This window comes from Trichinella spiralis (genome assembly GCF_000181795.1).
Source record: "Trichinella spiralis strain ISS 195 chromosome Unknown Scfld4, whole genome shotgun sequence".
Taxonomy (NCBI): Eukaryota; Metazoa; Nematoda; class Enoplea; order Trichinellida; family Trichinellidae; genus Trichinella; species Trichinella spiralis.
In genome coordinates this window covers 1,550,175-1,577,215 of record NW_003526943.1, presented here as the reverse complement: position 1 = coordinate 1,577,215, position 27,041 = coordinate 1,550,175, and the positions used below count along the sequence as shown (strand labels likewise).

The window sequence follows — 27,041 nt, the reverse complement described above, 5'->3', positions numbered from 1 at the left end:
AATGGCCTCTCCAAAACGTCCAACAACGATAGCAGAAAAAACGGCAATAATAGCCAGTCTGTTTGAAATTATTATTGCTTCATATTCTGTCTGTTTTTCTTTTTTTAATAAAAATTTAATAATATTTAAATAATATATTTTTACGTGTTGATTACAAATGACCAATTTGTCGGGAGAGAAATGCGTGTGATTTCTCTTTTGCTTTTCCATAATTAATAAAAAATACAATTTTAAGCCAGTAAAAACGTCCAAATTTATTTCAGTTGTATTGTCTTTTCTTTACCTTTTAAATGGAATGTTTCAAGATTAAAATTATTCTTTGTTAAGAAAAACAATCAAAATTAGCTAAACATTATATAAATTATCCAATTAAAAAAATACAAATATTATTGAATATTGTGCAGTAGCGTTTTTAAAATTAAACAACTGTGCGCTGTCCTAGAGCGGTTGATTTTTTATTTAAATTTGTAATTAACATTAATACTTGCGCATCAATAAAATTTGTCTGTATCTCGCACTGTACGGGTTACCTTGTGCATTTTTTCAAACATGTACATATTGTAATTCGCTTTTGCGGGTCATTTTTTTCTGCCCTGTCTATTATTATTAATGTAAAATTTCTGCAGTTGTTTGATATTTCTTCAAGTGAAACGCATAATGAAATTGACAGTTTGCTTTGGCGCTGTTCGAATCGTCGTTCCCGTTATTAATAATGATATGTTGATCAAGGATTTGATCGATGAATCTGTTCATCGGTACAAAAAAGCTTGCAGAAAGGTAAAATATAAAGTCTTTTTGATGATTTATTAAATATTCCTAATATGCACAAATTGCGCAATTTTCGCCTTTTGTAACTGCGATCAATTTTTGCATTTTTGTATTGCCACTGAAGTAAACAATTTTTTGTAACGGTCAAAGTCTGTTTCATTTTCTCTGTCAAGGCAAGGAAAACGGTCAGATGTGATGTTATAATTAATAATTGGTATTTTTTGTTTTTCATTTCAAAAGTAAATTTCAATTTTGCAATTCACCGGTGAGCAGTGTTGCAACAGTTTTTACGCTGTGAAAATGTTTGCTTTTTTTGAAACATTGTGTGTTTCATTGCCGTAGTGGTTTCTCATCGGAGGTGACAAATGTTTGCTTGAATTTGCAAAATATATGTTTCATACTTTGCAAAGTGTAGGTAAATTTTAAAATGTTTCATTTGTAATTGAAATTGCATTTTGATTATTCAATGAGAATAGTTCAGAATTCAAGCATTATTATTTTGCATTCGTAAAATTTTCTGTAGTCTCAATTATTTTGTGAATTAGAATTCATTAACGATTTTTATGACATGTTTTGCTCTTGTCTTAGCTGCTTGTTATGATCTCACACTGTTGTTTGTAGATTGAATGGAAAGAACTTTTACCATGAATTGTTAAGATTGTGCTGGAACGCAACTAATATGCATTCATAGTATTTTTAGTCAGATTAACCTTGTTGACTTTGATCGTTTGCTGCTTGCTTGTTTGTACTGCGCATTCCGTTTTCTCTAAAATGCAGTTTTATTTACAATTTGCGCATGCAGATAAGTCAGTTTCATGTTTACACTTTCTCGTGAACTTTGTATAAGTATGGAGCATTTTTCAAACGCCTGATTATCGCTTTTTTCCCTTTCTGTTTGCTCACTTTAACCATATCGACTTTGTAACTGGTGCGACAAATCACCGATTGAAAAATTCAAACGAAAACTTTTCCCACAGTTCCATTTATTTTGGCTTTAATGTGTAAATTTTATTTTTAAAACATCCGGCACTTTTTTGGTGTAGATGTGTGGGCAGATGTAAAGAAATGATGAATTGAGAGGAAGAAAGAAAGAAAGTTTTTGAACAATCATAGCATAAATAATAGAAATTAATTACATTTATAAATTAGTGAAGAGATTGCTGGAAATATGTTATTGCAAAGATGAAATTTTTTTAATTTCAATTAAATTTAATGGAATGTAAGAAATTGTGGTAATTTAAATTGTTTGATCATTTTTTTAATGTTAATAAAGTAAATTTTAGCAATGATCAAAGCAACGAATAGTGCAGAATAAGGCAAATTGTTTGTTCACGTATATTCTCGGTTGCATGTTGTGTTTTATGAATTATTATAAAAGCTAAAGCGAAAATTTTGTTTCAAAATTTGGAATATTTGCCACTCGAAATTTCCTCTCTGGTCAGCAAGAGTGTACTATTTGATGTGAAATACTTTGCCCTGGGTAGATTGTATTGTTGGATGATGGGTGTTTATTTTTAAACTAGATTTGATTATGTTGGAATTTGATTGTAATTTTAATTGTGATAAGAAAAATTACATTTCTGGTTTATAATTCTTTTTTTTTGATAAAGAAGCTGTTCAAATAGGTTAGTTAAGTAATTTGAAAAAGAATGTTTGCATTTTGTGGGAAAATTGTTGTTTCGTGATAAATAACAGTAAATAGATCAATTTCAATTGAATTTTTCGAATGGATGGTTTTTTTCTTTCATTTAATTATGAAATTTATTAATTAATATAATTTAAAACAAATGTCAGAAGGTATACGTGTCAACAGTTTGTTTGTAAGGTGGTGACTGATTGATTGATTGATTGTTTAGTTTCGTTTGTTTGTCACAATTACAGTATAGAAATAATTTTCAGGTGCATTGAGTTTTGAATTTTTTATTTCTGATTGAAGTTTACAAAAATGAATTATTTTCCAAATGTTGAATTTGAATTGAAAATTTTATTTTTTCAATAATTTGATTTCTTTTTTGTATTTTGTTTTAGTTTCGTTTTGTTTTTTTTATTTATTGCATGATTTATGATTAATTCTGCAATTAGTTGGGTATAATTTTGTTGTTGATTAAATATTTGTTTGTTTTGCGTGTGATGAGATGCATTTTGGTGTTCATGAATGTTCGATGTTGTTCAGCCGTCGTTTTGACTCGTGCGTATTGTTTGGCAATGTTGTCAGTTGAAGTGGCACAAAAACGGGCGTGTCTCTCTGTTCATTGGGTCTCGTTTGAACGGGGCGAGTAGTGTGTGTATGTGTGTGTGCGCGTCCTAATTGAGACAACATTCACATGCGCATCAATTGGCCCGTGAACATGCATTTCTGTAGTGAAAATTCTTGACGAAAATCCACACACACATACACAAACTCACACACAGATATGTATTTTTGATTTTTGCGCCTTGTCGTCGTTGTGGAGGCAATTTTTTTGGGGAAGGGAGAAAGGATAAATTTCAAATTGAAATATGAGGAATGAGAATTGCAAGAGAAGAAGAAAGAAGGGAAAATGTGGTCCAGTTGTGGGTGGAGAATTTTTTTGAATTGAGCTCATTCGACTGGTAGCGGTGGTAAAATATTATCATTGCTTTTTCTCTGCTTGTCGTCGTCAGCTTTTACGTTTAACTGCTTTGTTGACGACCATTGTGTCTGCGTTGTTTACGGCATTTTTCGACTCGTTCGTTTTCAACAGCGGTAAAGCGACGTTATTTTGCAACGTTCGATTGTTCTCACGCTCGACTGTCGTCTTTGTTGTCTGCACTGATTTGCCGTCCAATCGCTGGTCTCACCATCACCCACCCTGGTTGGCCATTTGTTTATTCAAATAGCATCTTCTTTTTTATGTAAAAATATTAATTTTTTTTCTTCCGTGGATATTTTTGTACGTATACGTTGGCGTGAGGGTGGGTGGGGTTTTATTTTATTTCATTTTTTTGCATAAAACATGCAAAGCATCCAGAGTAATGTGTGTGAGAAGAGAATTGTCGTCATTTGGGTCGTCGATTGGTGGTGAAATTGAAATTTGCTAGACAAAACAAAACCGAAAAAGAAAAATGCCATTGTTGTTTTGTCTGCGTGCTTGGAAAAGTTACGATCTGTTGAACGAGACTTGTCGGCCTTGTTGTTGTTGTTGTCTGCGCTGCAGAATGCTGCCGATGGGCGGTGGTCACTCGCCGCCGTCGACGGCGGTCGTGTTGAAAAGCCACGCGACCGCAAATTTCAATTCTCCCCAAACAACGGCGACGACGGTAAAGGATATTTTTGTTTGTTTGTTTGTTCTTCACTTTCAATTGCGAGAATGCGTGAAATTTGCAAACATTTACCAACAAAATGAAAAAGTTAAAAACGACCGGTTTTTCTCGTATTTTTATCTGAATGAGACAGACATATTCATATTTCGATCGTCATTATTATTAGATCGTCCGGTTTGTTTGTTTTTCTTTTAATTTTTTTATTTTTTCAAACAAGTCAAATATTGATAATTTTTCACAATTTTGAAATGGCAATTTATCGCGGTACATTTAGCACCCGGAACAGGAATTTTGTGTTGTTTGCAATGGTTAACTCGTTGTTGTTTGTTGTGATGATCAAGTTTTATAATATTTGAGAATAATGAATACAAAAAAAAGAGTAAGATGGAAATTTGATGAAATGATGAACAATTTATATTTTTATTATTAAATTGTTGCTCGGCCGTAATTTTTTATGCTCATGAAAATTAAATTTGAATGACACGAATGAATAAATTTAAACTTTTGATTGTCATTTCAGCCGGATCAGAGTTGGGTTTATGTTCATAATTTGAAATCTTGTACCGACGGCGGCATTTTCGATCACGACGACAAAGTTGTCGCAGTGACTGATGATCGTGAGCAGGTGAATTTGGAAAATTTATATATTTTTCTTTGTGGGAAATTATGAATTTTTGAAATAGATACTGGCAATATACGAAGAAGAGACGCGGCCGAATTTGTCGCACCTTGATGCACCGATTGTTCAGTCGGCAAACGCGACGGATATTTGTTGCAACAGCGGATTGTCAAGTCCGGAAGGGTGTGGCCAGTTGACCCAGCAGCAGTCGGAGTTACTACAGAATGCTAATGAATTCAACGTCGATCCTGGCAGTAGGAGAACACCAGCAGCAGCAGCAGCAACGACACTGCGCGATTCGCCGGAACGCTTCAGCAGGGAACAAGGTTCCAATTCGGCGGCGGTCGGTACTGTTGAAGACCATCCCTCAACTGTCCACGCCGTTCAAGTGAAACTTCGCAACGGTTCCTTGGTCTCTGTTCATTCGAAACCGTCAGGTGTGATTTCATTTTTTTGTTATGAAAAATTATAATTTTTAATTATTGCAGATGTGGCGTCGAAAATTTGGAAATGGGACAAGGGAATTGCCAGCAAAGCAGTTCAACAGCAACAGCGACCGTCGGTCGTTGAAGCCGACTCCAACTGCGAACATGCACTTTGTACTGCAAAAGATGCATGGAAATCCAATCAGCCTGACATTGCAAACAAGGTAAGTTGTGCTACGGTGACTTTTGACGAGCAAAAGCAAAAAACACCTTTTTCTTCTTTCTTCTTGTCAACGAATAAAAATCAAAGGTCAAATTGCTAATTTCAATTTGAATATTGAATAAAATGACGAAATTCATGTTTAAAAACAAAAAAATCAATTTTTTTGAATAATAAATTTCATGTTTGCAGAATGACGAATCGTGTGCAGAAACATCGAAATTTGTCAGAAATGCCGCGAGAAAGTCGCGTTTAACTGAAGAATGGCTTGAAATTGCTGCCCAAGCATCAGAAGATTGGTGGAAAGTGAGCGAAACGTCAATAATTCATATCTATTATATATATTTGCTCAATTTTGTTTTTTTTTGTTTGAGAATCGTGAATCTCAGAATTGTGATTCCATTCAACAGGCGTGCAGTAGTAGTAGTTGCAACGGCGACCGTAACGACAACGATTCCAACGTGGACAGGTATTTTGGAAGTTTATTTTTTTTCCTCTTTTAAATTTATCTTGTGAAAACAGCTCAGAATTGTTGTCCATTGGTCCGTTGGAATACGGCTGGAATTTTGACGACTACGAGCTGAAAGGGCGATACAGAGACAATGGAAAGTATATATATTGAAAATTTCTTATTTATTTATTTATTTGTGGCATTTTGTTCAAGGCTTGTGTCGTTGTTGGTGACGAGAAAGAAAGGATCGGCGAGTGAAATTCTTGACAAGCAGTTTATTCAAAGCGGTGACGAGATTGTTGAAATCAACGACTGTTCAGTGGCTTCATTTACCTACGATGAGTAAGATGACGAGTATTTATTGCACGAGTAAATGAATGAATAAATTGTTGTTGTTGTTGTTTGTTTGTTTTGTCAGAGCGTCGAGATTTTTGAAAACCATGTCCAATGATCAGTGGTTGCGTTTGAAAGTGCGCCGTGAATTGAACAAAGAAATCCGTCATCAGCAGCAGCCTCTGGCCAATGATTTGTCCTCAAATAAGACAACGCCCGTCGGTGATGTCGAATGCGACCGGAACAACGACTGCTCGCCAGTTGTCGAAGGGAAACTTGGACCGACGACAATGTCCGCCTTGCAGAAAGGCAACACCAGAAAGCTGGGAGCGAGGATTGAAATCGACCTGCTGAAAGACTGCGGCAGTCTTGGGTTCACAGTCACCAGTCGTGATTTCGCCAGTTCACAGGGTGCGGATTCTCCAATTTATGTGAAAAATATCCTGCCGTCCGGCGCCGCGGTGAAAGACGGACGCCTGCGGGCTGGCGATCGTCTTCTCGAAGTATGCAGGCAATCTTTTATATACATACTTTGCTTTCTATTCTCAGTCAGTGTTGGGATTATTTTTTCAATTTTTTCATTTCTGCATTTCAGGTGAACGGTCAGCCAGTGTCCGGCTTAACGCAACAACAAGTCGTGGCAATGCTGCGCTCAGTGAAGCACGGCGAAGTTGCACGGCTTCTCGTTTCTCGTCAAGAACAACCGCAGCCGACTACATCGAAACCCAAAGTTGCTTCTTCGTCAAAGAACGACAACAATCCAGTAAGCGGTGCAAGTTGGTATGGGAAGGGGAAAAAAAATCATTCATTCATAATTTTGTAGACATCCTCGGACGGGATGAAAATGGCGTCACCAACTGATGATGCAAGCAGTGGACAGGAGAAGGAGGAGGAGCACGGTAAGAGATTTTTGCAATTCGACGTGGCATTGAACGAGACCGGCAGTGCGGGCTTGGGTGTGAGCGTCAAGGGGCGCGTTTCGGCGCGCCAAGACGGAAGTGGACCCGAACGGCGCGATCTGGGCATCTTCATCAAGTCGATCATGCACGGCGGCGCCGCGTTCAAAGACGGTCGACTGCGGGTCGACGATCAACTGGTCGCCGTCGACGACGTCGTGTTGTCCGACTTGGGCAATCAGGCGGCCATTGAGCGCCTCAGGGCGGTCATGCGGGCGGTCAGTCCCCAGGCGAAGACCATCCGCCTTTCGGTGCTGAGGTGTCGTCGACCGAAGCTGAACAACCACGACGACAAGCATCAGCACCACCAACAGCAACTAGAACCGACCGCTGCTTGTACGTCGGCTGGGGAGGATGAGGGGGAGGAGCCGGCGCGGTTCGATGACCGTCGCCCGGCCGGGCCTAACCCTTCGTCGTTCGGTTCTTGTTCGTCCGCGTATTTTGCAGATAACAATGACGACGTGCTGGTCATTGTCGAAGACGACGCTCACTATTGGTCGACGTCGGTCTGCGGCAAGTTGCCGGCCACCGGATGCGGAGGGGAAAGCTTCACCGAAGGGTCGAAAGTCGAGCGAGAACAAGTCGAATCGGAATCGTTCGTACGCGACGCTCCCATTCGTCAGAGCATGTCCGAGAAGCGGCACCGTGCCGGCAGGCAGGTGGACGTCGCGGCCGGCGGCAGTCAGCAGCTTTACATGCGCGTCAGGCACGACAGGCAAGCCAGCGGTAAGCTTATGCGAGACGGTTTGGCCATTATTGGTCGTAATACGTTTTCTGTTCAACACGCACAGCTCCAGCCGACGACGGCCGCAAACTGCCTCCCACCAGACCTGCGTCTAGCCTCAGTCCGACGGCGGCGGCGGCTTTGCCGTTGTCGAACGTCGTCGACAAGAGCACCGCCGCAGCCAAGAAGCGCCTTTCGATGTCGTTGGACAATTTCAACGCGTCGTCTCCATTTGCCACTTCTTCTTCATCTTCTACGCGGGAAGTTTCCGTCGACGTCAACTCAGAATACTCGACTGACAGCCGTTGTCTTGCCAGCCGGCAGCATATTCCACAATCTCAGAGCAGCAGTTGCGGTAGCAAGGTGGTGAAAAGAGCCAACGTTGCCAGCAACAAAGCCAGACCTAGCGAAAGTTTCCGAGCCGCTATAGACAGGTCGACCGAATGCGTTGCTGCTTCTGTTCATGGAAGTAAGTTGATCGTGGAACGTTGCTCGAATTGCATAAATTTATTTGTTTGTTTGTAGTTGGAGGCGGCGATTTGCAGTCGCCGGTCCGCCGTCCAGCGCAAGCTGTACAGTCCAGTTCGGCCGACCACCATTCGCCGTTGTCCAGTGCGGGCGTGAAAGGGACCAAGTGCCGTCGTAAAGGAGCCGTGAACACCAGTCTCAGCTCGTTGAAGAACTTCCTCCGCTGGGGCAGTGTGGGAAAGTCGAAAATTACCACGGTCGCGAAGAACAACAACGCTGCTGCTTCGTCGACACCGACACCGACACCGACGCTCCACGCCGACGCCCCGGCCGAACTTGGCAGCGCGAAATTCCAAGCTCAAGATGAGCAGAGACGGTCAGTTATTATAATACGGATGAGAAGCTGAACAGAAGCATGCTTGTTTGTTTTTGAAATTTCAGAATAAGAAAGCATTACGAAGATTTGCTTTCGAAACAAGCGAACGGCGGTCTCGGTTGCTCGAAGCCTCTTCGTCGTAGTCCAACGTCGAACAACACCCATAGCATAAGTGGAGGGGCATTTTGTCCTCTTTCGACCACGCTCGACAAGCCAACTTCATCCGTGCAGTGCATTGTCCGAGAAATGTCCAATTCTACAACTTTCCCCACTTCAGCAGAATTGTACACGGTGAGTGTGGGGATGTCTTTTTCTTTTTTTTTTGAATTGAAATTTGAATACTTTTTTTTTAAATGTTATTATTTGCTTTCAGGCAATTGATCGGTCCAAGTTGAGAATGTCGAGCGGTTTGGGTGCGTTCAGACCCGTCGCTTCGCCGAATCCTCAACATTTTTCGTCTGGTCGATTTGATCCGGCCACCTTGCGACCGTTCGAAACTGGCAGTGTGAAAATGAACCATTCTCATCGATTGCCGGTCATTCCGCCGCCGGATTATGACCACTACTTGCGTCGCAAGAGTCTAGATTCGAAAGCTAGACGACGTTACAGGCCAATTTCCGATTATCACGAACTGAACAAAGTGCAAGAATCGTTCGGCTGCTGTGAAGAACGTCTGATCAACAACAGCAACAACAACGGCGACGACACGATCAGTGTCTACATCAACGGCTACGTCACCAGGCTGTGAACGAAGCTGTTCTGCTGTTGTTCTCTTTGGATCTGTGGGCAGAGGAGAGGGGAGAGTGAGCGACCATTAGTATAAGTAAGCAGGAGAGGGAGAGAGAGAGAAAGAGTGGGGGGGGGGGACAGAGAAATCAACTAGTTAGCTAGCTAGCTAGCTCACTTGCTCACTTACTTACTCTGTCATCATCTACTATTACTGCACTAGTTTCGGGTTATATGTATATGTATGTTTTATTCCTTCTTTTTTACAACACTTTTACCAATCTTGCGCAATGTGCAAGAAATTAGCATTGTATGCTCGACATATCTTGTACACAAATTTATACAAATTGTCTTCTGTACTGTCTTTTTTATTCCTTGCAGCCGTATAATCAAGTATTTATGCATTTTTTTCGTCGGCGAGCAAATTTTGTCGACCAAAGCCTTTTTTTCTCCATTTTCAACTTTCGCCATTTTGTGCTTTTAGTCACGCTGACTGACAACCGACTAACCACCAACGGCGTAATTTTTTTGCTCAGAGCTTTTTTTTCTTTATCAATCAAAATATCGAAACAATACGAGAATATTGTTTTATTCTCATTTTTATAATTTTTTAAATCAAAACTCATTTTATTTTTTTCTAATGCAATATTATTGCCTTATTTTTATGTTCATTCTGAGTGCAAAATAAAAAAAACGCTATATAGTCAGTTGTTTTTTTACTCTTCTCTTCGATCCTTTTGATTTGAAAAACCGCATCATACTTGATTTTCTTTTTTTTAACGAAAAATTTTCTACAAATACTTTTCAACACTTTTCCAGTCGGTTTATTAATTCAGCTGAAGTTATTTATTTTTCATAAAAAAAAGAAATTTTGCATTAATTAAGATTAAAAAAAAATTTTTTTCGTTGGGCGCATTTATTTTCGGGCCGTATTTCCTGGTGGATACTGTAGCTGTTGAAGTTTGAAAGTTGAACGCATGCGTGTGCGTGTACGTCTGTCACTGGCAGAATCGAACATCCAATATCACGAACTCACAGTTGCAAGATAAAAGAAATTTCAAAAAAATTTGTAAAACAAGAAGCATTTTTATAAAAATATTTTTTATTTTTTTCAACTTTTCAAATTTCGATAAACAATTAGAAAACAGAAAACAGTTTTTTACAAGCAACGAATAGCTGTTGTTCTGTTCTGTCTTATTCTTTGTGTCTTCATTCTTCTTCTTCTTTACACTTTTCACTTTTGGCTGTCGCTTTAACCTCTTGTTGATGAAGCTTTCTTGTACAGTCCACTCTGTTGGCTTGGATTTGCCCAGCTTGGCAGAACAAATTTTTTGCTTGCATGCTTCACTGAAGTAAACAAAACAAAAAGCTGAATGAAAAGATATTTTTTCAAATCATTGTCCGAGAAGTTTAGCGTGAACTGTTTGTTAGTCGTCCGTTTCACTTATGTTGTGCTTAATTGCATTTACTTATTTATAATGTTATGTTCATTGTCATCATTCGAAAATCAAATTAAATATTAATTAATGGTCGATAATTTCATTTCGCATACGAACAGTATAAACGTGCTTGTGTTCCACACAAGAAGATAGAGTTTGGAGACATCAATGGAAAATCTTCTCTTGTTCAGTAGTTAATTAATTAATTAATTATAAGACGAACCATTAATAAATTGAACCAACTAATAACAATAACAATGTCAAAGTGATTAAATATTTTAAGCGAAATTTTCAATTTACCGAAATTTAGCAACCAAATTGTCCAAATTTTTGGCTAATAATATACATATGGCTAATAGATTAAACACTGAGAAAAAAAGCACCGTTATAGTATGCTCCATTTTGAAAGTGCATTTCAAAAGCTATTAGTTTGTTTTTCACTAATTCTAGCACCATCAATTACAATGATATTCTGACGAAAGATTCCAGTGTTTAAAGGGAAAAAGTTTTTTTTCTTGATAATAAAGTACAAATTTCACAGCCGTGATTGCATCTGCTCTCACTAATGGATTCTGCCTCGAGTGCAATTTGCCGAACGATTTTTGAAAAGCTTTTACAAAACCTCAAAAACAAAGTTGGAAATAAAATAGCTGAAAGAAATGAAATTGTTTTCAAAAGTGTGAAAAAGTATTTCCGTGATTGCTATAAATTGATTGCACATTAGGCAAATAGTATTTTGTAGGAAAATTTCCAAATCAAAGAAAGCAATATATTCAACATCACATTTAATTAAAAAATTTCAATAAAATAAGTCTACAGACGAAACAACGGTTTTCATTATTAATCATTTTTGTTGCAAAAATAACAATAACGTGTGTGTTTAAAATGAACTATTATTTTTTTGCAGAAAATACTTTCAAACTAGTGGGCAAAATTTAATAAAGTTAGAGACACACATTAATGTTTACACATTCCTTGAAACAGATATAAATGATAATATTATGAATAACTAATATTGTTCATTTTTACATGTAAAAAATATTCACTAAACAAAACAATATTGAATAGGAGCTGACAAATATTTTTGCATCACTTAAAAGGTTTTACACTAAATACTGGTCGTCTGTCCCCTTAAGCAAACTGATCTATAATATCAGTGTAAAAAAGGTTGCAGATTTGAATGATCTGATTGAAATTTTTTTTAATGAATATCATGTATGCTATTCTCCACGAGCGTTGATTTGATTGTATGAAATCCTCTTGATTAGAACACTGATATTATATTTATGCCATCAGCGTATGATTATTGATCTGTATAAGGTCATAATAAGCTTTTATAAACGACTGATTTAAATAAAATTATCTACTACTATTTTAGCTTCTTTTTCAATAATAAGAAAAAAAGCATCCACTTCTACAGTTGAAGTACTTTCTGCTGTATTAGAAAAGAAAAAAAGGACTAAAGAGTGAAACTGACTTTGCAAGTACCACCACTACTGACTGCTGAATACGAGAAAATCATCTTCAAATAACAGACAGACATGCCGCTAACAAGCTATTCATCAAAATTATAAATGCCAATCTTTCACAGTGTGCGATAATAAAGTGTTTTCACGTAACAACAGATTGCATGCACAAACATTTAGATGTGATCGACTGAATTGCCATAAATTATCACTGATCATTCCATCAACGGCTGCTTTCTATAATTGTGTCCGTCCAGTTAAAAATACTTCAAGCCTTATTCTCAACAAATCTTAGATTCTCCAAATGAAACATTATTTCTCGTGTCTGTGCAAGAAGTAGTGGTTATTGGGAATTAATCAAATTTCGAAAAAGAACAAAATTTGCACAACTCACTCACTTATGAAGCGACTAGTAAGGCGTCGACTTGCGTCGGTCGCATGGCTTTTCTTTGTAACTCCATTGCATGCATATGAAATCAGCGATGGTTTCCCACGCTTTCAATACCTTCTGCTTGCTTGCATCGTCCAAATCGAATTTGTTCCTCAGGCGCTTTTCCATCGTCCTGACGACAGAATATTTGAACAACTGCGGGTGACTACCATCCAAACCTCTGAGCAAATAAATCTTGCCAATTTTGTTGAGATGATTTTTCAAATTACGCAAATCATCGCAATTGATCAGTGCCAAATGAAGCACTTGGACAAAGCGAAGAGCTTCTGTTCTCAGACGAACTCCCAGCGACTGTTCCTCGGCCGTGACCACGTCGCCCATCGAAAGTCGGTGCCTGGGCACCAGTGCCGGTGCCATCTGCTTGAACAACTCTTGGCATATTTCCAAACCGAGCTCGTACAAGTCGGCAAAATCCGCCGGCCAAGTCATCTGCAACAGACGCTTCGTGTTCGGATCGGCCAGAAGCTGCAAGTCGTCCGGCAGGATGGTGTCCACAACGACATCGGTTTCGACCGGCACTGCCGGGCGTCCGTTGCTCGGCTGTCGATTGCCCATTTTTATGAACAGCGTTTGCTTCACTTCAGCAATGCAAGAGACGACGCTTTGGCGGCCAAATTCGTCACTTTCGATTCCTGTCGATCGATTCACCCGCAAGTCAGTTCAGTGCAAACTGGTGACGGTGATTCAGGGATCACGGCAAAATCGAATCCACTCTCCCACGCCGCCGCCCACGCTCTACATCCGCGGATCTCCACCCACCGTGAACCTGTGGCACTGGAGAACTTTGAACAAAAATTCACTGATAAACAAAAGAAAAACACAGTAATAATTTCAAAAACTGTTTCATGTCTTTGATGATCATCAAAAAAAAACAAATTTCTCCTTCATGGAAATTTTTTAATGCCTTCACACCCGCAGGATGGCCAACTTGAAAAAACCAGCAAAACACTCCACCAAACTGTGCTTTTTACTTTCTCTCATTGCTGCTGCATGCTTATTTAGCAAATAAATAAATGTGCGCAATTGGAGGATAGCCGAAAGGAAAACTGCCAATTGTCTAGCAAAGAAAATTTACCACTCGCAAGCATATAACAAGATTGGCGTCGTCGTGTGAATTAACAAGCATTTACGACTTGAAAATTTGCCCAAACCGAAAAAAAGCGGCCCTAACCATACTATATACACCGTCGTGACGACAAATACCCGATGAAAAACAAATTTAAAATCTTCGACGAACATGACTATCTTATTTCATTACTGTACAATTGAAAAATTATGTAAAAAGTAAAAATAAAGAAATATTTAAAAACTTTTATTTTATAACATCTTAACCATTAAGTTTACATACTAGCAAAAGCAAGCACTTTGCAATTATTGAAATTCAAATTTTGTTGACAGTCAAGTATTAATTTGTTACCGTACTGATGTTAAAAAATAATTTAAAAAATTTTGTCTGTACAAAAACGAAAGAACAAAAGCACTTTATTTATCATTCACTTTTATGATAAACGTAAAATTCTGATCATAAACACCAAATTTATTCTTTACAATAATACAATATAATTTTTTGTTTAAAAAAAAAGCTTTAATATATATAGAACAGAATGAGGAAACTGACAACCATTTGCTGAATAGTAGGCATTCTGTTTACACAATGCAAAGGTGCATTCAAAGATGATGAATTAATTAATCATAAACATAACAATCGCTAATTAATCATGCGCATCTCTGTTTTCAAGATTGTGAAACATAGAGTTCCATTTCTCATCATAATTAGAGGAAGGATCTCAACAGCTTACAATGAAACTTTCATTATAGAATGTTGAAATGTAAACTGAGCTCTTTACAACTTACAAATACTGCTGCGCACGTTTGAAATAATAATAACAAATTGTTAAATTTAATTCTGCATTTAAATTCAAATATTGAATTTTAAAATAAATTTCAAAAAAATGCTTAAAACTGAAGCAGCAATACATCTAATCAATTTGTAAGTTTCAAAAGTGATTCGCATTTTAAATTTTAATATTTAAACAAAAAAGGTTGTAATTAAAAAGAAAACTTTCTCCCCAATATACAAATGTGATACAAATAATGGATATGGATGGCAATGAACGTAGGAATTAAATTTTCCGAGCCAAATGGGAAGAATTGATTACAAAATAATAAAATTTTTTATTTTTAATTAGCCTTGAAAATATCATCACAGCATGCAAATTGAATTATAGCTGCTTTGACCAGTTTAAAAATAAATAATATAAATGCATATTGATTTTCATACCGATTCATTGGCTTTGTTGACCCATGCGCATGCGCTCAACTGTACTGCAAACTTTTAATCGGGTAAACCCACCCAAACCGGCAAAGCGAAGAGGTAGAAAGAGGAGAAAAAAATTCAATTTACACCCATGATGATGACCATTGTAATGTATTCCCCCCTCCCCCATTAATTGTTGTCCAGTGAAAAGAAAAGTAAATTTATTTGCAAGAGTTTTTTTTATTTTTTAAAATATTTTTTCACATCCGCATTCTGTCCACGTTGGTCGACTACTTTACCAGCGGTAGTGTTAAGAATGCAATTGATCGACTGAATTAATTGTTAATCTAATTTCTTCCATGTAAATTGCAAGAAAACAAAAAAGAAACACTTCCCAATCCTCTTCTCTCTTTTACAATTTTTTAAGTATAATCAACTTTTTCATAATTTATGAAAAATATCCACTGATGATGATGGAAAAAGTTGCAAAGGTACAGTTGCAACTGTTGCAGGTGAAACTGTGCATTGTACCTTTCAGTTCAATACATTTTTCCTAATGGTCTGTATGTACTATTCATAAGAATTTTTGAATTGAATTCATATTAAATTTGTTTTTTAAATTCTTACCAAACCAAACGTCAGGTTGAGTGTACAAATGTAAATGACAGCCAAGTGGAAAATTGTTCTCAAAAGTCACCGAATTACAAGATGAAGGTGTTGTCGAATATCATCAAAAGCGAAGAGATGTAAAAAAAAATAAGCTGAAATGTTCCACAGCGCAGTCATGGGGCTGTCATGCGGCTACATGCCATTGGTGAAACAAGTTCCCAGCTTGTTGGAAGCGTTTTCTACTTCACCAACTCCCCCCAGAGTTGAAAACGCGTGACGTTCACAGAACAAGCGTCCGGACGGAATTTGCCACAGCGGGATGTGCTTTTGCACTTCAGCTTTCAGAAACCGCTTGCGCTTAAGCTTGGAAGCGAAAAACATCGCAAAGCTGCGCTTTGGAACAGTTGCGCTCCAGCTTTACCTCAAGCGTCGTCCAATCAATCGTCATGCTCAGATCAGACAACTGTCAACCGCCAAAAACCAACGATCCCCATTCTTTCACCATTCTGCATACATTTTGCGGCTGTTACCAAAATCAGATGAAATTCTTTCCAACGCTAATCATTGAAAGTGAATAAATTTTCCATTCTTTCAGGCAAACAATTTTCTTGCTAAATGTTTTTTTTGAAATCAAATACATTCAACAGCTTATTATTATACAAGAAGAAAAAATTTTGTTTTTCCTCTCACATCTTCAACGATGTTTCGTTTAATATGAGCAAATTTAAATATACCACAATATAAATTTTTACATTGGATGGACAAATACATGAATACATTCGTATTCCTCTTGACTGTTTGTTTGAACATCATCGTCGGTAGAGCATCGAGAGCAAGCAGCATGAGGTGGAAAAAATTAATATTTGAGAGGCAGCATGACATACATACCACCATGACGATCAATTTCCCACTCGAACAACACAACTCTAGCACAAACACTTCATACATATTACTAGTGCAATTTTGAATTTTTCAATTATTTTGCATCAATGTTGAAGATGGATTTTGAAAACCACGCATGTATCCTAGGCAGTTGTAATGGGATAAACGAAAATGATACAGAAGTGAAACCATGAGCAACACATACGCACACACATACACACAGAGAAAGAGGGAGGGAAGAGAGAATCCTTAAAATATAAATTAAGAACTGCAACTAAGGAGGCTAAGATGATTATTAAAATGATTGATAAAATTGAAATGAAGAACAATAAATAAAGTTGAGAACAAACAGAATGAAAAAAAAGTTTCGACATTCATTTTCAAGTGTCTGAATTTAAATTTGAAACACCCTATTCACAAAGGAATTAAAAGATGAAGAAGAAAATAATACCAACGGGGCTATAGTTTGAACGCAAAATCGACCACTGCAACATTTGGCTAGTAAAATCAATTTGAATAAAAAAATCTGAATGAATATTTCGTTGCCAATTTTTTTGCGCGTAAAACTTCATTCATTGTTGAAAAAAGACGTTTCTAGCAATTTTTGTCAAAAGTTGCAAATTAGCTTTGTTCATTGATCAGACTGATGCTCAGAAAAAAAATAAACTACTTTAAAAATGAATTCATTTTTAAAAGTTGCAACATCCAAACAGATGAAATGTTCGCATTAGTTTGAAAAACGCAACATTTAAATTTCGAAGAAATTTACCAATTTCAAAATTTTTTCTACAATCTATACAACAAGAAAAAATTTCTTTAATAATTTTTTGTAGTTTCTTTTACATTACAACAATTTCACACATATACCTTCAACAAACAACAAATAAAAAAAGAAAATATTGATTCGACCCCTCATGTATGTGTATAATGTACAGTTTAGTAAAATTTTTCCAAAGACGTCAATTCTAGCTTGGCAACTGAAATTGTTTTCATAAATCAAAATCAGAGAATTGCTATTTCAAAAATTAACACTTAATTTAAAAAACAAAACAATTCATTTTTTGTTATTAAAAAATAAACAAAAATATTTCATCATTTAGTAATCAATCATTGAAGATGAAAAAACAACGAAAATAATCATTTTGAAAATTGATCGAAACACCTGCCAACGCCATCACTAACTTCTCATACTTCAATGCTCAGATGATGAAAACGAAACTGAAAAGCCGATCATGCATGACGAATTTACATAACTGAAAACATTATCAATATATATATATATATATATATATATATATAACTTCATTCATTCATGAAGCCTTTATTTTATTGCTAAATAGAAAGTGAAAATACAATACATCAATTTAAACTTACATGCTGAATACAATTGAATGCAAAAATTGTACAACTGGAAACTATTTCCAACAAAACTGCGCAGATTGAAACTGACTTTTCATAGTACTGCTTTGAAGTTTACGATGCAACTAGCAGAACAACTCACAAAACAAAACAATAAAAAAATAATAATCAAATAATGTTCAAAAAAGCATCGTTAACTGACAACGACACGCTACTTGGTACCTGTTGTAATTATTAAGCAACAAAAAGCATTCATCAACCAACGATTTAAAAATCCATATACCAGAAATAAATTCATTATTAAAAATTCAACGTGGAACATTTTCATCTAAAACTAGGCCTTCAGGGGTCGTCAACATGCTCATAAATCAACATACAACGCAGAAATTTAATTTTTTTTCTGAATAACTACCAATTAAATACTATTTTCAAAATCGAAGAAAAATCTAATCAAACTGTTTTATTTTGATTTTTCAAACAAATCAAACATATTTTGAGCAAAGAAAATCATGCATTTATAATCTTAGAAGAAAAAAAATTGAATTCTCTCGCTTTCACACTCTGAAGAGCCGTATTTTCATAATAGAAATATTATTACAACTGAATATGGATGGATATGTCAGTTGTGTTTACCATTGGAAAGTTGTCGGTGTTTTTCGCTGGTTTCCATCATCTGAATCATAATTTGCAAACGATCCTCTCGATCAAAGCGTCTAAGATCCAAAAGGATCGGCTCCAAAGTGATGCCTTGCATGATGTCAGCAACGCGATGGAAATCTTTCTTCAATCTGTGATCAGTCACACGATCGTCTTGGAAGTTGTAGGTGCGAATTTTTTCCGACCTCGCAGCAGTGCCAACCTCCAAATTCAAACGGAACAATAATATTCAGTAAAGGGCGGTCCAAAATAAATACATTTTATTTATTTATTTATTTATTTATTTATTACTTGTAATTTCCTTTTACGATCGACTTCACTTTGCAATTTCTGCTTGCTCTGTTCATGAATTAAAGCTATCAATCGTTGCATCGCTTTCTTCTTGTTCATCTCTTGGCTTCGCTCTACTTGGCATTCAACCTGTATTCCTGAAGCATCAATTCAGCATGAAACAACTGATAATCAAGAATTGCATACAAAGATACACAAAACAACAATATTCAGCAATATCAAATCTTGTCATAAAAATTAAAAGATAAACCAAATACCTGACGGGATGTGCGTCAAACGTACGGCACTTTCAATTTTATTCACATTCTGACCACCTTTACTACTGGATCGAAAAGTCTGCACTTTGATATCTTTCAAATTAACGTCTTCCATTTCAGAATCCCGAGGAACTGGCAGAACAGTTACAGTAGCAGTGCTAGTGTGAATACGTCCAGACCGTTCTGTAATCGGCACTCTTTGGACGCGATGAACGCCACCTTCGTATTGAAAAAAATTCAAACAACCCTGACCAACAATGGCCACAGAAGCACTGCGAATTCCACCTAACGTTGAAAATATTGTGAAAAATTACACAACAACAAAAAAATATACAAACAAAATACCTTTTTCACATTGACCGATGTGCAAAAATTCCACCTTCCATCGTTTGGATTCAGCAAACTGGCAGTACATTTGCAATAATTCAGCAGCAAATAAACTCGCTTCGGTACCTCCAATTCCAGGTGCTATTTCGAGCAACAATTCATCCTCGCTATCCCGATACTCTTGAAACAACAAATGTTCTGTAATTTTCTCTTCTAAATTAATCAAATCTTCCAATTCTGCTGCACGTTGCTGTTCCAAGTCGATTTTCTCCGGCGAATCTGCTCTTACATCTAGATTAAAAAATTAAAAATTCAAACAATTCAATTTTCAAAAAACTAAAACAAACCACCCCACCGGATATGAGTTGTGTTAATTCATTCAGTGATTTTTCTTTCAGCAGAATATTTCTGTACATTTGTTGAAGTGCTGACATTGCAGCAACATTGTTAGGCGATTTTTTGCTTGCCTGATCTGATAACACGTAATCAACAAGACGACAAAGACGAGAAGTATTTTCTCTGAAAAATACTTTCTCTGAAATGCTTAAACAACCGTTTTTACAAAAATATCTTCGCAAAGCAAATAACATTTCATTCTAAATTTCAAAGTGTCATTTACAGTATATAAAAAAACTAATAAAATGCAGGTATGCAAACACTTAATTTCAGGAATTATAAGTATTTAGGTAAGTAACCGTTGAATGATATAATTAAAAGATGAAAATAAACAAAGAAACAAATTGTTGCAAGTGTTATCAAATAAAATTTATTAAATCAAAGCAAATGCATAGAAGTTTTTTTTCAATGATTATTTATTATAATGAACAATATAATCAACATAATCAGCAGAATAATTATAATCAACAGAACATTGATTATCATCAACAAAATTAAAGTTGATGATTGTGCTCATATCCAAAATATTTACAACTATTTTTAAAAAAGGCCGAACAAGTTAATCATTTTAAATTTACAAATTTGTATTTTTAATGCAAATTTGTTTTTTAATAGCGTTTTCATTGCAACAATAAATAATTTTTCAATCTTAATTGAGAATGTTGCTAATTCTGCCGCCGGAACATTGACACAGCTAAGTTTGCTTTATAAATTTAATTTGTCAATTTCGGTATTCAATTCTGACGTCACTTAATAATAGATATTATGGTTCTAAATTGAACGCCATTTATCAATGAAATAATTAATTCAACATTCTCACAGAAATAGTCCACTTTGTTTATCTTTGTCGTTTAATCTTTCTGAATCTTTCCCTATTATTTATCAAAGATCTCTAATTCAGTAAATAAACAGAAATTTAATGTACACACATGATGTATTAATCTCACAATGAAAAATCCGCATATAAATACAAATAAATTTCTTTTTTTCTTAAATTATAAGCAAAGTTAAAAGTATGCTTTTCTGCAACTAACAACAATTGCTGCATTTTATACATAATACTATAATATGATTATTTTTTTCAAATGTGCTTTGCTGAATCTACTTTATTTGTTTGCACTTTTCTTTTATAGTGCCGCTTTGTTTCAAAGACAAATAGAAATGAAACAAAGGATATTCCATACGAACAGTAGCCATTAAAAGGTGTGCTGCATGCATGCATAAAATTACACACAAAAGTATTGTATCACGTCATACATTTGCTGTTTATTTGTTAGTTAGTGGTCAGAAACTGCAATATATATATATATATTTATTTGCGAAATGATTAGACGTCTTTTTCAATATACCTCAATGACTTTTGCTTGGATTCTTCTCTTCTTATCCGCAGCTTCTCCATCACTAGTAAGTCATTTAATTCATCGAATGGTTTTTACACACATGCAAACTGAAATATTATAATTTCAACTGAACTGATCATTTTCCCTTTATTGCAATAAATAATATTCAAATATAACTTTTGATTTAAGGGGGAGTTTGAATGCGGTGTGCCACATTTTAAACCCTACATATGGAAATCTGGTCGAATTGTTGGTGGAACTGACGTACGACCACACTCACATCCATGGCAGATTCAATTGTTAAAGTCAGAAACGGGAGGCTACAGCAGCTTGTGCGGTGGTAGTCTTGTTCATTTCGGTGAACCCTCAAATGGTACTCGATTCGTACTTACCGCCGCGCACTGCATAACTACTAGGTAAATTTTTACTCTTTTGCTTGATTTTATTACATCAAAGTAATTTATCTTATACAAATGCAATAAATTATCGAAAATGAAGAGTCAAAAGAAAAAATATAAAAATAGTACAGGAAAGCGTCATGTGAATGATCATTTCTACTCAGCATCCGTGTTTTTGTGTGAGTTCATGAGTCCGAGGTCGAAGTTTGTTCTTCGTTGCTAGGCGTGCGTTATGTTCACTGATATGACCTCAGCGTGACTGTACCTTTAGCTCAGCTGATAATGAAGGCATGCTGCGCCTGCATCTACTGCCCAGAATTTGCTTAAATAGTACAGATTTGATGCTAAATTCGTTGATTTAATTCCAGTAATGAAACCATTTTAACAAATTAAAAATTCATGTTATCAGCAGTTTTTATCATCAACTGCGCTTTAATTATCTACTATTTTTAGCAATATGTATCCAAGAACGTCAAGATTTACAGTTGTGACCGGTGCCCACAACATCAAAATGCATGAAAAAGAAAAAAAGCGCATACCAATTACTTCCTATTATGTTCAGCACTGGAACCCTGTGATGACAACAAACGACATTGCGTTGCTTCGCCTGGCAGAAACTGTTTATTATAATAAATATACTAGGCCTGTCTGTTTGCCAGAACCAAATGAAGAATTGACTCCTGGAGATATTTGCGTTGTCACCGGATGGGGTGATACGACTGGTAGGAATGCATGCATTAACAACTATTTCACTTGAACCAGATGCTTTTACAATTTCATCTTTCAGAAAATGGAACTACTTCTAATACTTTGAAGCAAGTTGATGTCAAAATTATGAAGAAAGGAACTTGTGCAAATGTGAGAAGTGAAGTTATTACTTTTTGCGCTGGAGCTATGGAGGGTGGTAAAGACAGTTGTCAAGTAAATATGTTTACACCTTTTTGCTTTTCTTATAAAATAGAAAACGATGAATTTTAGGGTGATTCTGGTGGCCCACTGATATGCAAGAAAAATGGGAAAAGTGTTCAATTCGGTGTCGTTAGTTATGGTACTGGATGCGCCAGAAAAGGTTATCCCGGAGTGTATGCCAAAGTTCCATCATATGTCACATGGTTAAATAAAGCTGCAAAAGAACTTGAAAATTCTCCTGAAGGAACTGTAAAATGGGCTTCAAAAGAAGATTCGCCAGTCGATTTATCTACTACATCAAGACCAACTAACCCATATACTGGGTCAAGACCGACATCTCCATCTAGTGGATCAAGACCCACATATCCATCTAGTGGATCAAGACCAACATCTCCATCTAGTGGATCAAGACCCACATATCCATCTAGTGATCAAGACCAACATCTCCATCTAGTGGATCAAGACCCACATATCCATCTAGTGGATCAAGACCAACATATCCATATACTGGATCAAGACCTACTCCTCAAAAGCCAGTATTTCCATCATACCAAAAATATCCGCCAGCAGTTCGTAAGTTTAAGAGCTTAAAATGTATGCATATGAATATAGCTTAATACATGTGAATTTTTGCAGAAAAATACATTGATAGTTTACCAAGCGGAACGCAAGGAACGCTCGAATACACAGTCACACAGAATGGAGTTACTACAACAACATATTATCACTTTTCTAAGTAAAAATATTATGATTAATTCACTACTGCTCTGAACGTAATTAAAAAAGGAATGTTTATTAAGCATTTTAATATGACAAATTATATATATTAAAACAGTCAAATTTGAAAATAATTTTTTAATAAATTGGTTAATTTATATAATTATAAATTATAATAAAAGTCAAAAAATAAAAAAAAAACAAAATGATATTTATTATTGGCAAAAGCATAATTTTTGCATTTCCACTAAAAAGTTTCGAATTACAGATTAACTGTACTTATAGAAAGAAATAAGTGGAATATACAATGTTAAACGCATAAAAAGTGATGAAAGAAATGATGCAGCTGAAGCGTAAACGACATATTTTTTTAAAATAATAATCATATAGCCTTAATTAAGAAATAATAAAAGACAAAAAGGTGCAAACACATAATCACTTGCTGCAAATTAAAACATTTTTCTTCGATGCTTTCTACACATTTTTACATTGGTCTTTTTGCATTTATAGGGTATTATTATTTATTAATGCAATACCTGTTTTTAAACAAAAAGTTACTAAAGGGCAATATAAAAGAATCAAATGGCCTTTCAGATGCTTAAAACTAAAGATTTATTTAAAATTATTTTGTTATACATACATATATATATATTATATTCAATAATTTTTTTACTTTTTCATTTTTAAACTTATAAAATTAAATGAAAGATTTATAAATAGTACATTTCATGGATGAATTATAACGTTATTATCACATTAAGTAGGAAAAAGAGCAGAAAAAAATAATAGAATAATTTGAATCCAAAACGACTTAATTTTTTGTACAATTAAAAGGCAACTAGTAATGCATTGTGAATTAAGTCACAAAAAATCTTAATATTAATGTGCTGGTTAATTTTTTATAAATGATAAATCATCACCTAATAAATGTAAATGCATAGAAATATGCACCAAATATACAAAGGAATTGTACTACAGTTTTTTTACTACTTTCATCTACTTTTTATTCTTTAAAATATTTAAAATTATGAAACTCTAGAAAAGTTCATTCCATCACATGTTGACTCCATTGATCATTTTAACATAATGTTGACGCACTTACTAGGAAAAGTGAATTAGCGCTTGTACGTTTGAATACATAAAGCAAGCACAAAAGCATAATTTGAAAATTGCACATAAATGTAAATAGTTTGAAAACTGCAAATTGAAATTGCTATATTAAAAGCATCCTGCTATAACTAAGACTAAATTACAGAGATGAAAATTTAATGAATGAAAAGATGCACATGTTAGAAGAAAAATGCATGCAAGTGAGAATGATGGCTGCTCTTATTTTTTTTAATGCAATTTTTTAAATTCACTGCACTTAACATTATCAGTAATTGTATATAAAAAAATTTTTCATGCTAAAATATAATATTATCATTTCAATGTTATTTTACCTGAAAATCATTGTCTGTAATTTTTACTATCAACATCTTGAGTTATATATATACTACTTTAATAAATTAAAGAAGATATAATAAGTACAGTGCATGATTCAAAGTAATTTTTTCAAATTAACTGCATCTTTTCCATTATTATTCCATGCCATTTTGTAATTTTTGCCGACTCGTTCTGAAATGAGTATGAACAAAATATCAAGATCCTTTACAGTGCCATGCTTATATGGCCTTTTATTTGAACATAACACAGATACGAAAATATTTTTTCTCCTTATGTGTTGATATAATTTTATAATAATACATTAATTTATAATTATAATAATTCTCTGTAATTGTTGTTCATAAATTTAACAATCAATGTTGTGTATTTTTTAATAAGGTTTACGTCCGTTCGTAATCTTTCAGAAACAATGTGGCGCTCTGTTCCGACTTTCAGAACATTACTACACAACTGCTTTTCAAGTATGAGCCGAACGGATGTAGAAAAGTTGGTCAACTCGCATAAAGTAGTTGTTTTCATGAAGGGTATTCCAGAACAGCCGTTGTGCGGCTTCAGCAACCTCGTAGTGCAAATTCTCAAGATGCACGAAGTGCCTTTTCAAGCTTATAACGTACTGGAAGATGAATCACTTCGACAAGGTATCAAGGATTACACAGACTGGCAAACAATTCCTCAAGTTTTTGTCAACGGAAAATTTATTGGCGGAGCTGACATTCTTTTAGAGATGCACAAAAATCGGGAACTGGAAAAGGTTTGGCAAGAAAACGGTGTGAAAAAAGAAAGTGTGTGAAATGTGTGAAGAGACAATAATGTCGAACATATACCATTTCATAAGGCAATTTAGTAAAGTATTTTGTTATTGTTCAATCACTGTGTGTGCTATATTTAAAAAAATGAATATAAAATTATCAATAACCTACCATAAATAATTTGATCAACCATCGAATCTGGTCAACATGAAAAAAATACGAGTGAAAAATGCTTGAACATAAGTGCGAATAGTCCAGAATTAATGAATATGAACCAAAAAAAATGTACAGTTTGAAATTATTTATTATTACTTCTAGCTGTTCAGTGAAGTTTTATTCTTATTACTTCATCGAAAGCAATCCATCAAGTAACACAAAAAGAAAATTCAAAAAAATTCACGTCTGCTGAAACCGAAGAAGCCTGTTTTGGATTTGGAAAGCCGCGGCGAGTCTAATAAAATTTTACAAATTAATAAAAGTTTTGCAAAACATAGAAATTAAGAAGGTAGAGGGGAAAAAACAAAATCAAAATTATGAACCTTGTTCTTTTCCTTCTTTTTCAAAAGTTTTCGCCAATACAGAAGCGCTTGATCGACCTGATATGTAATAATATCGATTTATTAAAGTTTTCTACAACTTTTTATAGATTCAAATTTTACCCATAAGAGCCCTGTTCAGAATAGTAGTTGACGATACCAAAGCAGCATTTGTAGATGGCTGAAATGGGCTAGGTCCTTTGATATTTTCATAAACAGATATTTTCCCGCTTTTATTGAGAAAATTTTCAACCGATGTATAACGTCTTTTGGTTACTAACTAAATAAAAATACAAATAAATAAATCACTTCATTCATAATTCAACCACCACATGTAACTCGTCTTTTTTCATCCGATCGTTTATGTTCTTTATTATTTTAAAATATGAAATTTGATTTGCAGCTTTCATCAATCTATTTAACTACTAAATATCAAGGCAGATATTTCAAATTCTTCATACATTTACAATAAAATATAAATTCATTTTATAGAAACAATCTGAAACAACTTTAAAAATTTAACTGACCAGTCAAATAAGAAATGTACATTAAAATTACTTTCGCATCTTCGTGCACTTTGTAAAATTCAACAGACAATGTTTTAAAAGTGTCGTTCATTTTGTAAATATTTGCCACCATTGCTATAAAAGATAAAATTGAAAATTCCAAAAAAAAACATTAATTAACAACCTTCAGGAGTTCTACTGTGCTGCATACTACCATTCATCAAATTTTCTAAATAGTCCAAGTGGTCAGAAATTGACTGAACTTGTGATTCATAGGTTTCGGACAAAGCATGCAAATATCTAAAAATTGAACATAATACAATATGCAGAGATGTAAGAAAACACATCTTCAAACTTCATGACGGCATTGTGATCATAGCTAATGGCAGATTCTCTGAACCGTTGAGCATTTTCAGCAAGCCTTAAATCCTATAATAAATTTTAATTTAAAAAGAAAATTACAACTTAAATTGAAATCAAACAAAAAATTACATGTCTACTTTGTGCTCGCAATGCTCGAGCAGCTCTGGCCACTTCATAAGTGCTATGATTCGATCTGACTTGATCAGAGCTGACATATTCTATTTTCTTCTCAATTTCAGTTAATCGACTTGGATCAAAATTTAATATCTCATCAAAAATCAAACGATTAGATTTCACTTCTGAACTGAAAAAAAATTATTTTATAAATCAAAAAACAA

The 27,041-nt window shown here is 35.0% G+C and overlaps 7 protein-coding genes across 7 annotated transcripts; 6 read left to right on the top strand and 1 right to left on the bottom strand.

Annotated features, from left to right (window-relative positions):
• Position 1: 1 nt before the first annotated feature.
• On the top strand, positions 2 to 1,538 carry Tsp_00432 (partitioning-defective 3-like protein). Its single transcript, XM_003376140.1, has 4 exons — positions 2 to 60; positions 405 to 446; positions 627 to 777; positions 1,473 to 1,538. The coding sequence occupies exons 1-4, from the start codon at positions 2 to 4 to the stop codon at positions 1,536 to 1,538; spliced, it is 318 nt and encodes a 105-aa protein (XP_003376188.1).
• A 1,729-nt stretch (positions 1,539 to 3,267) lies between these two features.
• Positions 3,268 to 9,370, top strand: Tsp_00433 (putative PDZ domain protein). The gene is made up of 13 exons (XM_003376139.1): positions 3,268 to 3,321; positions 4,571 to 4,675; positions 4,734 to 5,106; positions 5,158 to 5,318; positions 5,507 to 5,620; positions 5,689 to 5,783; positions 6,184 to 6,646; positions 6,694 to 6,861; positions 6,922 to 7,780; positions 7,852 to 8,247; positions 8,304 to 8,622; positions 8,688 to 8,913; positions 8,996 to 9,370. Exons 1-13 carry the CDS (start codon positions 3,268 to 3,270, stop codon positions 9,368 to 9,370), a joined length of 3,708 nt encoding a protein of 1,235 aa, XP_003376187.1.
• Positions 9,371 to 12,653: 3,283 nt separating this feature from the next.
• Positions 12,654 to 13,559, top strand: Tsp_00434 (hypothetical protein). The gene has a single exon (XM_003376138.1). The coding sequence runs from the start codon at positions 12,654 to 12,656 to the stop codon at positions 13,557 to 13,559; it is 906 nt and encodes a 301-aa protein (XP_003376186.1).
• A 2,168-nt stretch (positions 13,560 to 15,727) lies between these two features.
• Positions 15,728 to 16,113, top strand: Tsp_00435 (putative nicotinate-nucleotide-dimethylbenzimidazole phosphoribosyltransferase). Its single transcript, XM_003376137.1, has 2 exons — positions 15,728 to 15,832; positions 15,916 to 16,113. Exons 1-2 carry the CDS (start codon positions 15,728 to 15,730, stop codon positions 16,111 to 16,113), a joined length of 303 nt encoding a protein of 100 aa, XP_003376185.1.
• A 4,643-nt stretch (positions 16,114 to 20,756) lies between these two features.
• On the top strand, positions 20,757 to 23,237 carry Tsp_00436 (putative trypsin). The gene is made up of 7 exons (XM_003376136.1): positions 20,757 to 20,942; positions 21,017 to 21,143; positions 21,269 to 21,495; positions 21,931 to 22,199; positions 22,265 to 22,398; positions 22,456 to 22,959; positions 23,023 to 23,237. The coding sequence occupies exons 2-7, from the start codon at positions 21,063 to 21,065 to the stop codon at positions 23,155 to 23,157; spliced, it is 1,350 nt and encodes a 449-aa protein (XP_003376184.1). The 5' UTR covers positions 20,757 to 20,942; positions 21,017 to 21,062; the 3' UTR covers positions 23,158 to 23,237.
• Positions 23,238 to 25,012: 1,775 nt separating this feature from the next.
• Positions 25,013 to 25,670, top strand: Tsp_00437 (glutaredoxin 4). The gene is made up of 2 exons (XM_003376135.1): positions 25,013 to 25,300; positions 25,617 to 25,670. Exons 1-2 carry the CDS (start codon positions 25,013 to 25,015, stop codon positions 25,668 to 25,670), a joined length of 342 nt encoding a protein of 113 aa, XP_003376183.1.
• A 276-nt stretch (positions 25,671 to 25,946) lies between these two features.
• Positions 25,947 to 26,918, bottom strand: Tsp_00438 (hypothetical protein). Its single transcript, XM_003376134.1, has 4 exons — positions 26,833 to 26,918; positions 26,525 to 26,640; positions 26,393 to 26,475; positions 25,947 to 26,114 (listed from the first exon to the last, which is right to left on the bottom strand). The coding sequence occupies exons 1-4, from the start codon at positions 26,916 to 26,918 to the stop codon at positions 25,947 to 25,949; spliced, it is 453 nt and encodes a 150-aa protein (XP_003376182.1).
• Positions 26,919 to 27,041: the final 123 nt, after the last annotated feature.